The 17251-nt window shown below is 41.0% G+C and overlaps 1 protein-coding gene across 1 annotated transcript; it reads right to left on the bottom strand.

Annotated features, from left to right (window-relative positions):
* Nucleotides 1-10323: 10323 nt before the first annotated feature.
* Nucleotides 10324-17221, bottom strand: LOC110485871. Its single transcript, XM_021557070.2, has 5 exons — nt 16753-17221; nt 14391-14991; nt 14139-14252; nt 12766-13994; nt 10324-12581 (listed from the first exon to the last, which is right to left on the bottom strand). The coding sequence occupies exons 2-5, from the start codon at nt 14984-14986 to the stop codon at nt 12496-12498; spliced, it is 2025 nt and encodes a 674-aa protein (XP_021412745.2). The 5' UTR covers nt 14987-14991; nt 16753-17221; the 3' UTR covers nt 10324-12495.
* Between the last annotated feature and the right edge of the window lie 30 nt (nt 17222-17251).

Here is a 17251-nt window from a genome sequence, read left to right on the forward strand (position 1 = left end):
ATTACTAAAAATTCAACCAAAGAAGAAAAACAACTCAACCATCTTTTGTACTAAGTACACCAAGGGTTCAGAGAAAATGAAAGCAACCCTGAAAAAGCACTGGCATATTCAGCAATCAGAAGAAAAATCACACACCTCTTCCAGGAACCCCCACTGGTGGTCTATAAGCGTGGTCACAATATTGGGGATAGCTTGGTGAGATCTGACATTGAAACTACAAATGTGGCTCATGCACACAGTGCAATAGCACTATAAAAACATAATTCTTCAGACACCCACATAGAGGTCGAAAAATCCCTGTTGGGAGTATCATCTCATGCAAGACCAAGGGAGCAATCTATCTCATCACCTGTTCATGTGGAAAAGCCTGCGTAGGACAAACGAATAGACAATTAAAACAACGCATAGTTGAACACTGCAGCTCAATCAGGTGTGAGCACATTGACTGTCCAATAGCAGTTCACTTTGTTGAAGCCAACCATCCAATCTCCTCCCTCAAATACACAGGCATTGAGCATGTTGCTCTACCAAGGAGAGGAGGTAACATCGAGATCCTACAACTACAAAAGGAGGCTTACTGAATATCCTATCTAAAAACATTGACCCCTAGTGGTCTGAATATTGACTTTAATCTCAGGCCCTTCTTATGAACAATTATTTTATGAACAAGTCTTGTAAATTAATATATTCTTTCTACAGCTTATTAGCGTACACCTAATATGTTCCCCCTGTTGATGATGCTTATTATGCATTAAGGTTGAACCAAAAGATTACTTGTAACAAATATGAAATGAAATACGAACCGATTAAATATGTGAAATTGAATTAAACAATAATGTATGTTGATGCTAATATTATGTACATTATTCAATTATGTTGCTATATGATAACAATAGCCTAATTTATTTAATATCCAATAAACTATTGTTTTTTTTAAGTTTCACTAATTCATCCTAATTAACGTAATCATTATGACACACCCCTCACTGTTGTCATTGATTGCACTAATTGCACAGTTTGTCTACATAACCTTGTACAAGTATTCATGACATTACCCTGAAGAAGACAGTGATGCCGAAACGTTGGTAAATACCCAATAAATTACTAGGAGTTTATATATGTAGTGTGCGACTCTTTATTTTTGATAGTTCAAAGTTGGAGAATAACAGAACTTGGTCGCATCTTCGGGTCTCCAAATCTACAATTTCACACCACCTCCGTGCCAATTGGCTCTTTGGAAGGGTTGCCAGAAAAAAACTTTGAGAGCGACAAATTTAAATTTTGCAATGACAAATTCAGTCTCCGGACTTGAACCCCATTGAAAACCTGTGGTTTAAATTGAAGAGGGCAGTCCATAAGCACAGACTGAAGGATATCAAGGATGTGGAAAGATTCTGTATTGATTCCTCCCAATGTCTTCTCCAAACTCATAAAACATGTTTTATTTTACCCACTTTTCATGGTATCCAATTGTTAGTAGTTACTATCTTGTCTCATCGCTACAACTCCCGTAAGGGCTCGGGAGAGACAAAGGTCGAAAGCCATGCGTCCTCCAAAACACAACCCAACCGCCCTGCTTCTTAATACAGCTCGCATAGCGTGCGCTGCACCCGGCCTGCCACAGGAGTCGCTAGTGCACGATGAGACAAGGATATCCCTACCGGCCAAACTACCTCCCTAACCCAGACGACACTAGGCCAATTGTGCGTCGCCCCATGGACCTCCCGGTCGCAGCCGGCTGCGACAGAGCCTGGGCTCAAACCCAGAGTCTCTGGTGGCACAGCTAGCGCTGCGATGCAGTGCCTTAGACCACTGCGCCACCCGGGAGGCTCGTAAAACATTTGAGAAAAAGGCTCAGTGCTGTTATCCTCGCAGGGTTGCCGGAGTATTGAAAACGGGTGCCAATAATTTTGACACGTATTATTTGAATTATTATTATTTATTTTTTTACATTTGCCTGTAATTGGACGCAAGTGTATCTTGTTCCCACACGCAGTGATGAAGATGGTTCAATTGGAGAATTACAGAACTTGGTCTCCAAATCTACAATTAGATGCCATATCCTACAATCCTATAGGTTAGTCCTATTTACAGTCACCTCCAAAATTATTTTGACACCTATCTTTGAGAATAAAAATGATTACTTGTTAAACATTTATTTCTCTGAGCAATTGTATCAGTATAAAATATGATTTGCCATTAAAAAAAAAAAACCTATGTAGCTTAGTATTTGTATTATGTATTTTTGTATTTTTTGCTCAGCATTATCAAGGGTGCCATAAATGTTGTAGTTGACTGTACTTCTGTGCATTTTATGTCCACATTTGAATGATTAGATATATAGATATACACATTTCCAATATATAGATAGATATATTGAATATCATTGTCTTGAATCTATTGAGTTGTAATAGAATCGACTCAAACCTTGTATTCAGACTGATCCAAATCTCAACCCCAGTAAGAACTGAACATAGCAGCATCCCAGTGTGGAGGCCCCTGAAACGTGTGAATTTCCCCGCTTATCATATTAGTATGCTCCAATAATCTCCTTTCTTCCTCATACAAGTGCTCTGTGTGCTTGCGCCTATCAAAAAGGCACCGGAATCCAGCTAAGAAGGGGTAAAAGATCTGACACTCACAGGTGTGCATACACACATACACACAATTTCATGATAACAGATAACACCCCAATTCTGAGTTAATGCCTTCAGACATCCCTGTTCTTTGTTTATTTTTGGCCAACTCCACTGCATTCTTGTGTGCAATGGATTAAAACTAATCTCAAGGAGACAATTATAAATATGTTATTCACATTTATTTGATAAAGTAATTGTATAATCATGCACTTGAACTCTGTTTGGATATTTACACATGACTTAACTTGAAAAAGAATGCACTTGTATCTGCATATATCTTAACTTCCATAAATGACACTCAATAGCAGCAAGACATGTCATGTGAGTATTCAAAAAGAAACTAGATGGCAGTACATACCTAATATAGTTCAGGAGATTCAGACATGGAATTACCATGTTGAATTTACTGTGTATTTGATCAACAATATAATGGGGATGAAACTCTTGTGAAACAATCAAATTGTTACACTACATCAACATTGGAGTACAGTGACAAGTTCTAGAATCTGGACTAGAACAGCCACATTCAGTTGGTACAACTCGTTCTGTTACAGATCCAGTGCCTTCAAAATGGATGAAATATATTTGTTTTACCCATCTACACATCATAACCCATAATGACAAAGTGAAAACATTTTTTTACAAATTATTTTGGGAAAGGGGATTGGATATCTAGTCAGTTGTACAACTGAATGCATTCAACTGAAGTGTGTCTTCCACATTTAACCCAACCTCTCTGAATCAGAGACGTGTGGGGGTTCTGCCATGATCTACATCCATGTCTTCAGTGCCCAGGGAATAGTGGGTTAACTGCCTTGCTCAGGGGCAGAACAACAGATTTTGACCTTGTCAGCTTGGGGATTCGATCCAGCAAACTTTCAGTTACTGGCCGAACACTCTAACCACTAGGCTACCTGCCGCCTTCATTGAAATGAAATATAGAAATATCTCATTTACGTAAGTATTCATACCCTTGAGTCAATACTTTGTAGAAACACCTTTGGTGGTGATTACAACTTTGAGTTGTCTTGGATATGTCTATGTTTGCACTCTGAAGCATTTTCTCATCAAGGATTTTCCTGCATTTGGCCCTGTTCATTGTTCCCTATATCCTTACTAGTCTCCCAGTCTCTGCCGCTGAAAAAGCATCCCCATAGCATGATTCTGCCACCACCATACTTCACATTAGGGAGGTAGTTAGACAGGTGATGAGCTGTGCCTGGTTTTCTCCAGACATAGCGCTTTGCATATTGGCCAAATAGTTCCATTTTTGTTTCAGTTTGAGTTTATTTTATTTTTACAGGGACAGTGCACATTAATCAACGTTTCAGTAAAAGTGCCGGTTTTAGCCAGCTGGCTAATTTTCAACCGCAGTCCCTGGGCAGGTTATTAAAAACAATCACAATATAGACAATCATTGAGCAGTGAGCACATGCAGAGCAACATAGGACAAGCAAGACAGAGCATGCAGATAGAGCAAAATAGGACAAGCAAGACGTAGCATACAGACGGAGCAACATAGAACAAAAAGCAGCAAGACAAAATTCATAAAAGCAACAAAGTGTTTCCACACGTCACAAGCTACATGCGACAGACAACATGGAAAGCGGATTGACCTTTAGCCATGTCTTCATGTATTTTGTGAAAGTCATATGTGGTGCAGTTATGTGTGTCTGATGGCAGTGTATTCCAGACATGGGAAGCTCTCACAGAGAAAGCGGAATTACTAAATGTGCTTTTCCTTAAGGGAACTATACAGTCACCTCTCATGGCAGACCTTGTGGATCTGCTGCCATATGTTTGGGTTTTCTGTTTAACAAAAATATCATAGATTTGAAGTACAGTTTTTCTACCTCTGTAGTCAAACAATTTCGTAATAAATCGGAAATTAACTAGGTTGAATTTGGTTATCTGAATTACCTTTTTCACATGCTTTTTAAAAGAGAGGTTGGAATCAAGTATGATGCCAAGGTACTTAAAATCAGATACCACCTGGAGCTTCTCCCCTGACACATAAACATCTGTCTCAGCAGCATCTGTTGCCCTCTTTGTGAAGAACATGCAAACAGTTTTTTTCACATTGAGATGCAAACACGAGTCACTGAGCCACTTTGTAACCTGGACCAATACAGTAGTGAGTTCTTGTGCAGCTTGTTGTTTGCTCTTTGCATGCACATATATCACTGTATCATCTGCATACATTTGAACTTCAGACCCAGTACAGACAGAAGGCAGATCATTAATGTACAGGCTGAACAGGAGGGGCCCCAGTATTGACCCTTGGGGCGCGCCCACATCATAGCTAAGAGTGGGCGACAGCTCATTGCTCACGCTGACATACTGAGTTCTGCCTTCAAGGTATGATTTCATCCATCTCAAGGCATCAGGGGAAAAGTTGAACTTGGACAATTTTGTGATAAGAATCTCATGGTTAATAGTATCGAACCACATTGTCTCATCAGACCACATCATCTTTTGCCTTATGATCTCAGAATCTTTCACCTTATGATCTCAGAGTCTTTCACATGCTTTTTTCCAAACTCCAGGGGTGTTGTCATGTGCCTTTTTTCTCAGGAATGGCTTCCATCTGGCCAATGTCCCATAAAGCCCAGATTGGTAAAGTACTGTAGAGACTGTTGTCCTTCTGGCAGGTTCAAATAACTCTTCAGTTCTGTCAGAGTGGTCATTGGGTTCTTGGTCTCCTCCCTGACCAAGGTCCTTCTTGCCCGGTTGCTCAGTTTGGTTGGACAGCCAGCTCTAGGCAGAGTCTGGGTAGTTCCATATTTTTTCAATTTCCCAATGATGGAGACCTCTGTGCTCTTGGAAACTTTCAACACTCTAGAAATTGTTTTATACCCTTTCCCGGATACAGTTGAAGTCGGAAGTTTACATACACTTAGGTTGGAGTCATTAAAACTTGTTTTTCAACCACTCCACAAATGTCTTGTTAACAAACTATCGTTTTGGCAAGTTGGTTAGGACATCTACTTTGAGCATGACACAATTAATTTTTCCAACAATTGTTTACAGACAGATTATTTCACTTATTATTCACTGTATCACAATTCAAGTGGGTCAGAAGTTTACATATACTAAGGTGACTGTGCATTTAAACAGCTAGGCAAATTCCAGAAAATGATGTCTTGGCTTTAAAAGCTTTCGATAGCCTAATTTGTATTTATTCATTATTTTACCAGGTATGTTGACTGAGCATTTACAGCAACGACCTGGGGAATAGTTACAGGGGAGAGGAGGGGGAGGAATGAGCCAATTGTAAACTGGGTGACAGTGAGGGCTTGAGGGCCAGATTGGGAATTTAGCCAGGACACTGGGGTTAACACCCCTACTCTTATAATAAGTGCCATTGGATCTTCAATGACATCAGAGAGTCAGGACACCCGTTTAACATCCCATCTGAAAGACAGCACCCTACACAGGGTAGTGTCCCCAATCACTGCCCTGGGGTATATTTTAGACCAGAGGAAAGAGTGCCTCCTACTGGCCCTCCAACACCACTTCCAGCAGCATCTGGTCTCCCATCGAGGGACTGACCAGGACCAACCCTGCTTAGCATCAGAAGCAAGCCAGCAGTTGTATGCAGGGTGGTATGCTGCCAGCAAAAATTGGCATTATTTGAGTCAATTGGAGGTGTACCTGTGGATGTATTTCAAAGTCTACCTTCAAACTCAGTGCCTCTTTGCTTGACATCATGGGAAAATCAAAAGAAAACAGCCAAGACCTCAGAAAAAAATGTGTAGACTTCCACAAGTCTGGTTCATCATTGGGAGCAGTTTCCAAATATCTGAAGGTACCACGTTTATCTGTACAAAAAATAGCACGCAAGTATAAACACCATGGGACCACGCAGCCGTCATACCGCTCAGGAAGGAGACGCATTCTGTCTCCTAGAGATGAACGTACTTTGGTGCGAAAAGTACAAATCAATCCCAGAACAACAGCAAATGACCTTGTGAAGATGACAGAGGAAACAGGTACAAAAGTTTCTATATGCCGCCTGCCCGCCTGCTCTTTGTGCGGGATTGTTTTGTGTAACTTGTGTGCACGTCTGTGGGTTACGTGTTTCCCATTTCGTGGGTTTTGCTGGACAGTTTAAGTCCCCGTGTTTGGGGCGTTTGTTTTGTGTGTTTTCGTGGGGTTGGCTTATGTTCGCCGTTTTGTGCATTAAATTAGCACTACCCTGAACTCTCTGCTTCCTGCGCCTGACTTCAGGTGGCAGACAATGTGGGAAGGCTTGTGAACTATATTGCCATTGAATCTGAGAGGAGGAGAGACATTTATGATGAAATGTGAGGTATATAAACCAATGTACACCAGAGCTCTCGAAAATAAACGCATTTTATGAAAATAAGTATCTTACAAATTCTTAGAAACGGACAGAGTGTTTTAATTGCACATATAGGAAATAAATTCCTCTAGCACAAAAACCTGACCTCGATCCTATTGAAAATACGTGGGCAGAACTGAAAAAGCGTGTGCGAGCAAGAAGGCCTACAAACCTGACTCAGTTACACCAGCTCTGTCAGGAGGAATGGGCCAAAATTCACCCAACTTATTGTGGGACGCTTGTGGAAGGCTACCCAAAACGTTTGACCCAAGTTAAGCAATTTAAAGGCAATGCTGCCAAATACTAATTGAGTGTATGTAAACTTCTGACCCACTGGGAATGTGATGAAAGAAATAAAAGCTGAAATAAATCATTCTCTCTACTATTATTCTGACACTTCACATTCTTAAAATAAAGTGGTGATCCTAACTGACCTAAGACAGGGAAATTTTACTAGGATTAAATGTCAGGATTTGTGAAAAACTGAGTTTAAATGTATTTGGCTAAGGTGTATGTAAACTTCCAACTTCAACTGTATATGCCTCATCACAATTCTATCTCTGAGATCTACGGACAGTTCCTTGGACTTAATGGCAAAGAAAAACAAGGATAAGCCTTGCACAGGAAACTATGCAGTCGAAGAGGCTGGTGTCCAGGCTTAATTTTCTCCGTTTCACATGCTAACAGCAACCGCAACACCATGCTCGTATCCAGCCGCAAAAACCTAGAGACAGAGCTTTTTTAAGGATAAGCAATTAATTAACTAATGGCAATGTCAGTTTGGTGAAAGTAAGACAGTGGAACTAGGTTTTTTGCTAATAAATGCACACAAATAATATTACTCAACATTGCTGTATAGCAGGGGTGTGAACTCATTTTCCCCGTGGGCCACACTGAGTCTTTAACAAAGTCCAAGAGCCACACTGAAATAGTCCTATGTTTTTGGAATTTTCGATACTCCCTGACTGTCTAGCTTTTGTTTCTGTGATTGTAAGTGAGCTGGACAGAGTGAAGAGACTGTACACATGTAGGTCCATTGTCATTATCATCATTGTGCTTGTTTTTGTTTTTTGCAAAACCACCCATGGGCTGCGTTAAATCTGCTCGCAGGTCTTTTTGACACCCTATATAATGAGGGCAAAAGGGAAGCACAGCCGCGAGATGCCCAGTGACACAAGCCTACCAGACAAGATAAATTACTTCTATGCTCGCTTCGAGGCAAGTAACACTGAAACTCCGGACGACTGTGTGATCACTCTCTCCGTAGCCGATGTGAGTAAGACCTTTATACAGGTCAACATTCACAAGGCCGCAGGGCCAGATGGATTACCAGGACGTGTACTCCGAGCATGCGCTGTCCAACTGGCAAGTGTCTTTACTGACATTTTCAACCTGACCCTGACTGAGTCTGTAATACCAACATGTTTCAAGCAGACCACCAAAGTCTATGTGCCCAAGAACACGAAGGTAACCTGCCTAAATGACCCGTAGCACTCACGTCTGTAACCATGAAGTGCTTTGAAAGGCAGGTCATGGCTCACATCAACACCATTATCCCAGAAACCCTAGCCCCCCTCCAATTTGCATACTGCCCCAACAGATCCACAGATCCAGGAACACCTATGTGAGAATGCTATTCATTGACTACAGCTCAGCATTCAACACCATAGTGCCCTCAAAGCTCATCACTAAGCTAAGGACCCTGAGACTAAACACCTCTCTCTGCAACTGGATCCTGGACTTCTTGACGGGCCGCCCCCAGGTGGTAAGGATAGGTAACAACACATCCGCCATGCTGATCCTCAACACGGGGGCCCCTCAGGGGTGCATGTCTCAGTCCACTCCTGTACTCCCTGTTCACTCGTGGCTGCATGGCCAGGCACGACTACAACACAGTCATCAAGTTTGCCAATGACTCAACAGTGGTAGGTAGGCCTGATCACCGACAATGATGAGACAGCCCATAGGGAGGAGGTCAGAGACCTGGCCGTGTGGTGCCAGGACAACAACCTCTCCCTCAACGTAATCAAGACAAAGGAGATGATTGTGGACTACAGGAAAAGGAGGACCGAGCATGCCCTCATTCTCATCGACGGGGCTGTAGTGGAGCAGGTTGAGAACTTGTCCACATCACCAACAAACTATCATGGTCCAAACACACTGACAGTTGTGAAGAGGGCATGACATGTGCAAATACCTTCAGTGGTCCAAGGTCATTGATGACTGTCTTCAGCTCATCTGCAATGTGGAGACAGGTGTGTATGTTGTCCCTGAGGGGTGGAGGATGATGTAGTTAATTATTCCTTGCCCACGAACATTCAACCCCCCATCAGAGATGATTGCAATACAGTCTGCTTTTTCTATGATTTGCTTGACCTTCACTTGAACTCTATTTAACTCTGCATCCAGCAAATTAGTAGATAAAGCATGTCTGGTTGGAGGGGTGTATGCTGGGCGAAGAACATTCAGAAATCTCTTTCAATACACATTGCCTGTGAGCATCAGAGGTGAACCAGTTGCATACACAGCCCGAGCAAGACATTCATCAGCATTTCTCTGACTACGTTCGTCCATTGAGTCAAAAAAACTTCTGATTCCAGGAGGACCATGATCTGTTGCTGTAGATAAGGTGTCCGATTCATCATTTTCACCTCGACTAGAAGTAGAGGGACTTTTGTCAGAGGTTGCTTGTTGTGAGCTCTGAGGGAACTTTATGCACTTGGCCAGATGATTCTGCATCTTTGTTGCATTGGCACAGTATTCGCAAATGTACACAGCTTTTCCTTCTACATTAGCTGCAGTGAAATGTCTCCACACATCAGATAGTGCCCATGGCATTTTCATGTAAAGATTAGAATTTTTTTTTACAAAAAAAAAACAAATACAATTCCATGTACATATAAAAAGTTAAGCAGTTAGATTAAACAACTCCTTTGTAAGATAAATGTTTTAAAATGAAACATATATGGAAACAGGTGAATTAACACTCTTCAGTTAGCAGGCTCAAGCAAGCTAAAATCCACATGGTAGCAAAAACAAACTAGCAGAAATTGTTAACATGATTTAAACACACTTTGCTGTAGGCACTATTTACTAGTTAACAAAAAAGCACGTATGTCATATAAAATATATTAACCCCACCCAGTATTGTAATCAAAATTTACCAGAAAGCATGTAATCCTTGGCTCAGACAGTGTAGTGGTGTACATGTGATGGAAGAGTGCACTGCACATGTGATGGAAGAGTGCACTGCACATGTGATGGAAGAATGCACTGCACATGTGATGGAAGAATGCACTGTGCATGCAGAGGTTTGCAATTCCATTGAATTGATGATAGTTTAACTAAAATATGCCACAAGACCTAGAATTGCCTTATGTGTATCCCACAAAAAAGGTTCACTGTTATAACCTAACTTTTTTGATGTATTTAAGAAAAAGTCCCGGGCTTAACTTCCCATGGAAATTTTCCGGAAAGTTTCCGACCCTTTTCAACCCTAGTTGATACTTTCCTTTAACTTTGTCTTTACACTGATAATTGAAAATGACTGTTTTATATTACTGTTTAATATCATTATATACTCTTAGAACGAATAGATTGATTTTATATCCTTAGAGATTGAAAGTAGTGTTCGGTTCAAGCTTTTTGTGTATTTGAAGAGTGCAATTATTTAGGTGACTGCAGTGGACTGTAGGAATGTGTACTCCCAATAACTCAAGGACTCTCCAGACTGATGAGAAGTCATGTAATATGCATCATGGAGAAATCCTGGTTGATGGAAAAGTACTGAAGTATGTCTTTGTGGAATGGAGGGGACGAGAGCTCAGGGTTTAAAGGGACACTGCACTGTATTGAATGTATGTATTAAGCTGGACATCTTCCCTGAGTAAACATTTGAAACGTCACTTGGAGTTTGTATGATAAATATGTTTATTGTATATTGAGATATTGGTCTTTTTAACAACTAATTTAAAGTTATGTATAAGTTATGTTCTGGAAAAATGGTAGAAAAAAATATAACATTGGCTTTTAGGATGGGATAATATTGTATTAAATCTGAACTTACTAAATGTTATTGCCGTTTCTGTCACTACTGTTACAACATTTTGATTGGTTCATTGGCAAACAATCGGCAGAAATTACATTCTCAGATAGAATAATTATTTGTTGTCTTGTCATACAATTCTAAATGGGAGGAAGTGTTAATACTGTACTGTAATGTAGTGGCAGTTTTTTTTTAGACCAGCTCTGTAATTACACCTGTAACATACATACTGGACCGTTTATTAGGTACATCACCCCGTTCATGAAAATGTTTCGCTCCTACACACAGTGAGTCACGTGGCCGTGGCTTGCTATATAAAGCAGACAGACAGGCATCGAGGCATTCAGTTACTGTTTGATTGAATGTTAGAATAGACAAAATACCTGACCTAAGCGACTTTGAGCGTGGTATGATCGTCGGTGCCAGGCGCGCCAGATCCAGTATCTCAGAATTGGCCGCCCTCCTGGGCTTTTCACGCACAACAGTGTCTAGGATTGACTGAGAATGATGCGACAAACAAAAAACATCCAGTCAGCTGCAGTCCTGTGTGCAAAAACAGCTTGTTGAATAGAGAGGTCGAAGGAGAATGGCAAGAATCGTGCAAGCTAACAGGCAGGCCACAAACAGGCAAATAAGGGCGCAGTGGTGTGAAGATCGGCGTTTTGCGACGCACAATGATGGGTGTACCTAATAAACTGTCCGTTGAGTGTAGATCATAATGTTGGCCAAAAGCACTTAGATCTTTTTGGTGTAATTTTCATTGCCTATGTGGTTAATTGATTTCTGCACAAGTTAATCTGCCAAATCATAGTAGGTGTATTCCAGTTATGAATCTAAATATTTGTAGGGCTATAGTAGTCTACTGTAAGCAGTGAGGGTATCACTGTTTCTGTAAATGTCATCTCTGGAGTTCTGTAACTGAACTATGTATGGATATTTAAACATTGCTAAAGTAGAAAATAATGCACTTTTATCTGCACATATCTTAACTGAAGTGAGTAACAATCAATAACACCAAGACATGTCACATGAGTAGAATACACTAGAGGGCAGTACATGCCTATACAATTCAGAAGTTGATTAACCATGCTGAAATAACTATGTAGGTCTATTAGATTTTCTCAACAATATAATGTGGATGAAACTCTTTTGAAACTAAAAAAAATTGTTACACTACATCAATGTACAGTGAAAAGTTCTAGAATCTGACAACTAGTACCAATTAGATCTGACTATTCCACAACATGAACACCGCCCAGATAAAGGGGTAGTTTGAATTAAAATTGTAATAATCTTAAATACATTTAATTTTAAAAAATCTGTTCTCAAGTCCAAGTAGCTTTAAAACCATGCACAGTAAACATTTCAAATCTACATGTTAAGCAATTAAGTCGTACAGGAAGTGATGCACAGGAAACGATGCAGTCCAAACGGCAGGTGTGTTGACTTCTTGATATTCTCCATTACTACTTAGAAATGTTCTCAGCCCATACATATGCTAACAGCAACAGCAACAACATCATGCCCGAATGCCACATCCAGTCGCAAAAACCTAGAGACAGGGATTTTTAATGGAAAAGCAATTAATTAACCAATGGCAATGCCAGCTTGGTGAAATTCAAAAACTTAGTAGAGCTTGAGTATTTTTGCTAATACTTGCACATAATATCATTCAACATCTGCTGTGTACAGCATGTGACATGTTTTAGGGCAAATCAATTTAACTACTTTTGTACCTTTTTCTATCTCCTCCATAGGCTGCCCCAGAAGTCTTGTCTCCTCCATAGGTTGCCCCATGAATCTCGTCTCCTCCATAGGCTGCCCCATGAGTCTCGTCTCCTCCATAGGCAGCCAGGGGTGTCTTGTCTTCTTCATAGACTGCCCCAGGAGTCTCATCTCCTCCATAGGCTGCCCCAGGAGTCTCGTCTCCTCCATAGGCGGCACCAGAGTTTCTATATCATCCTCAGGCTGCCCAAGAGTTTCCATCTCCTTCGCAGGCTGCTCCATGAGTCCCATCTCCACAAGCGGCTCTAGACTTTCTAACTCCTTCACAAGGTAAAATGGTTTCTTCAGGATTCGCTGACTCTTACTGAACCTCCAGATGCCTCGGCACAGTGAGTCATGGATCCTCTGACATGAGTCAATCTCTGTGCGCCACAGTGCTGCTCTGGCTCGGATGAGCTGGGATCTCTTGCTCTTGCTGCCTTTGGCGAGGCTGACACTGTCTTTACAGATAGTGATGATGTCCAGGCCAATGAATAGGGCATTTGAGGCCACAGCGCATTGCCTTAATGTCCTAGAGAGGGCGAGTGGAGTGCCTTGTGCCAACATCCCAATGTCAGGTAAATCTGCAGCAAATGTTTTGCCCTCTTGGAGTCCCACCTTGCCTGCACCCATAACCATGCCTTTTCCCATTAAGGCCTCTATTGCAGAGGTATTTTTTACTATGGCATTGATCTTCTTTCCTAAACTCGCACCACCTTTGCCTATATTCTTCCCAACCACTAATGCCACCACCTTCGGCTCCAAAGGGCAAATGTTGCTGGCCACCTTCTCCAGACTACCATGGAGTCTTTGCATGTCCTCCAAGAAACATTGAAAGATTGTATTGGCTTTCTTGTTTTGGTAGCTTTTAAATGCCACCTTTGTTACACCGGTGGTTAGACTGTTGACCCCACTGGTCACACCCATTCCAATCCCTGCGATGGTGAGCCCCAGTGACAGCCCAGCAGTAACAGGGGCAAGACAAAGGCCTGCGATGGTCAGAGCCCCTCCTGTCGCCCCCACTGCACTGCCTACCACACTGGAGATATAACCCCCTTTCTTCATCTTATTTAGTTTGCCAGCTCTCCTTTCCAGCTCTTTTAGACAGTCCAGCATTCTGGAGTGGCGCTGACTGAACAGACCAATGAAGTGCAGGGCAGACTCCTGGAACAGGAACGTCAGTCTGAAGTGCTGATCCATCCTAGCAGGAGAAACATATTCCACTTTTTCATCAGAGACATTGAGACATGTAGCTGGAATCGATGAACGATCAGAAATGTGTGCCCTCAGTGTTAGTAAGCTAGTATTTGCAAATGTAACATAAAACAAAACTGTAAAGGTTTACCTGATATCACTCAAATGGCGCAAATGGTTAAACATGGTCTGCATGGACTTTTCATTCACTTCAGTGCTGGTGTCAATCATCAAGTTGTCATTCTTCTCTCTGCAAAATGTTTTTCTAATATTGATAATAAAAAGCTATTTAGAAAGCACTTTTCAGCTACAGCAGAAGTTGCTATAATGTTACATAAAAAATATAAATAAATATGTCTGAAACCAATATTGTGTTAAATTATTTAAACTGATTTCCACTTACGTTTTTCCCAATCCCATTCTCTCACACAGCTGCTCAGAGATGTGTATGTAATTTTCCAAGTACACATGCAGCACCTCCACATTGAGGAGGCATGGGGAAAAGAAGGCTGAAGCGTCCCTCTTAAAGTGGATGAGGAGAGGACAGGTCATTCTAGCGGAGGTGATGACAGCTCGGACACTTGCTGGTTCCCTCCCCTGAGGCAGAGGACACAACCGGTTTTCATCAGCAAATACAAACAGAGAGGTGACCACCAGCCTCTCCACAGCATCCATGAAGCAGTCCAGCTCCTCCAGCCCATTGAGAGTGTCCTTCAGTACAGCTTCCAGCTCCTTCTCCAGCTTCTTAAGCCTACGGTTTGCAGTCACCTGGGTCAGATAGTCTTTCGTGAACTCTCCTAATGCCTTGGTCTTGTCTTCTGCATTCAAGACTCGGCCAAATTTAAGATCGATTCTGTCTGCCATTTCTTTGATGTTTTTCATCTTGGATTGTTCCTCCTTTCTCTGCAGGATCCACCTTGGATGCCTGTCACAGAATTCCTTCACTGTGTGGACATAGCTGAGGGTGTCTGAGATGTATTGGCCCAATAACTCTCTCATTTCCTCTGAGAAATAAGAAGATGCAGTTTAGGAAGGCTAAAGGCTTTCTGTCTCAAAGTACTTTACAGGGTCTCTATTGAAGATAAGTACAGTAAGACGACTTTACTAATCACCTATTACACAGATCTGTTCCCAGAAGATCAATTATCAATACCCAGAAAGATGTATAAAACAAATATATACCTTAATGCACTGAATCCTGCAGATGGAGTTCAGTCAACTTAGGCTACCCATTTCAAATTTAACAAAATAACTTTTGCTAAAAGTTTAAAGGTAAATGAGTCTGAGATGTGCTCCACCTTCATTCCTTTTTATATGCCTCAAAACAATGTTTCTTACATGCTCGGGTCAAATGTCAGCTGATAGGGCTGCTGTTGAGAGCAGGGGGCGAGGTGCTCAGATGCTCATAGCTTCCACACGCAATAGTAATTGTGTTATCATTGTTATTGTGTAAATACAAATATTTCTAGCAGTGTAAGGTAAAGCTAGAATACATTTTTGGACTTATAAATGAATGATATATACCCATTGATTCTTCAAGAATACAACTTATACACTGATTATACTAAACATTAAGAACACCTGCTCTTTCCATGACATCGCCTGACCAGGTGAATCCAGGTGAAAGCTATGATCCCTTATTGATGTCACTTGTTAAATCCACTTCAATCAGTGTAGATGAAGGGCAGGAGACAGAATAAAGAAGGATTTTTAAGCCTTGAGACAATTGAGATATGGATTGTGTTTGTGTGCCATTTAGAGGGGGAATGGGCAAGACAAAAAAATGTAAGTGCCTTTGAACTGGGTATGGTAATAGGTGCCAGGCTGATTGTTTTTTCACGCTCAACAGCTTCCCATGTGTATCCAGAATGGTCCACCACCCAAAGGACATCCAGCCAACTTAACACAACTGTGGGAAGCATTGGAGTCAACTCAGTACTAGGAAGGTGTTCCTAATGTTTGGTATACTCAGTGTAAATGCCTTATGAGCTTTGATTAACTGTTGTACCCCATCAGAACCCCAAATATTAGCTTGTTTTATGCCAATGTTTGTAAACAGCATGAATGTAAACAATCACTGTACATCCTCAAAACATGGTTATAACTATTATTTTGATATCATGGATGGTCAGGCCTTGCATCCATAGCTCTATGAATTTGAGTGGTTGCATTTCTCTATGCCCAACCATCAGCTTTTGCCAAAACAGGCAGGGCAACCGCTTTGTTATTGTTACAATTAAGGATTTTAGCTTCAGTTCATGACAGCCAACATTTTTTCAGATACATTCAAAGTCTCATATGCAGGTCTCAGCTCAGGTGTCAAATTGTGACATTGTATATTATAATACGTAGCTTTTTAAGGAACAATCTGATCTACAGTTTATTGTATGGCGGTTGATTTCCATCATGATCTGGGTAATTGTTCAATGTGCTGCATACCCAGATAAGGATATTTCATAATTTACTAATAAAGCACTTTCAAAGGAGATTTGCCTTGACAATGCTTTTTAGTCCAGGAGTAGGCTTGTCCCATTATTCACTGCACCTGCACTCTTAACATCCATCAAAAAGTTGGCAACAACTGGGTTTATAAAGCACTCATGAACATCGCACCATATTGAAAATGACTGTAGATTTTGCACCTGGGCGCTTGAAAGTTTATCTGCTAAGTCATATCAGGTGTAATTCCAGCTATTTAATTTTAGCATTTTCAAAATAGAAAGATGTCGATTAAAATAGTTGTAGGGCTACAGTAGTCCACTTACTGTAAACGGTGAGGGTATCACTGTTTCTGAACTTAATCTCTGGTTAAAAATAGCTGCTGGCAAGTGTTTGGACCTGGGTGGGAGGCAATCTTGAGAACCCTAAAAAGGTCTCGTAAACTTAACAGTGTTAATATCACACAGGAAATAAATCACGTCAAATTCAACTACTGTTGCAGAAAATGATAGTTAATGGTGTCAGTTTGTAGAGAGAAAATCATTATTAGGAAATTGGTCAAACTAACTGAAGTGGGAGTGAGCAAATCACCTTCAAGAGAGCTCTCCATTCGACCTATACATTCGGTTGTCATCTTCTCGAAAACAAAAAATAGGCTAAAACACATATTTATATGCCTATTACATTATTGACAAAATAAAAAATCACGAATCTTTTGCAAGGAAAGACAGTTTATCCAATAAATAACCTGTTGAAAAATCCTACAATAATATCGACGAAAAGGACGCAAATATTTGTGTTAATTATTTGACCATTTCAACAGCC

The sequence above is a fragment of the Oncorhynchus mykiss genome, chromosome 13, assembly GCF_013265735.2.
Source record: "Oncorhynchus mykiss isolate Arlee chromosome 13, USDA_OmykA_1.1, whole genome shotgun sequence".
Lineage (NCBI taxonomy): Eukaryota > Metazoa > Chordata > Actinopteri > Salmoniformes > Salmonidae > Oncorhynchus > Oncorhynchus mykiss.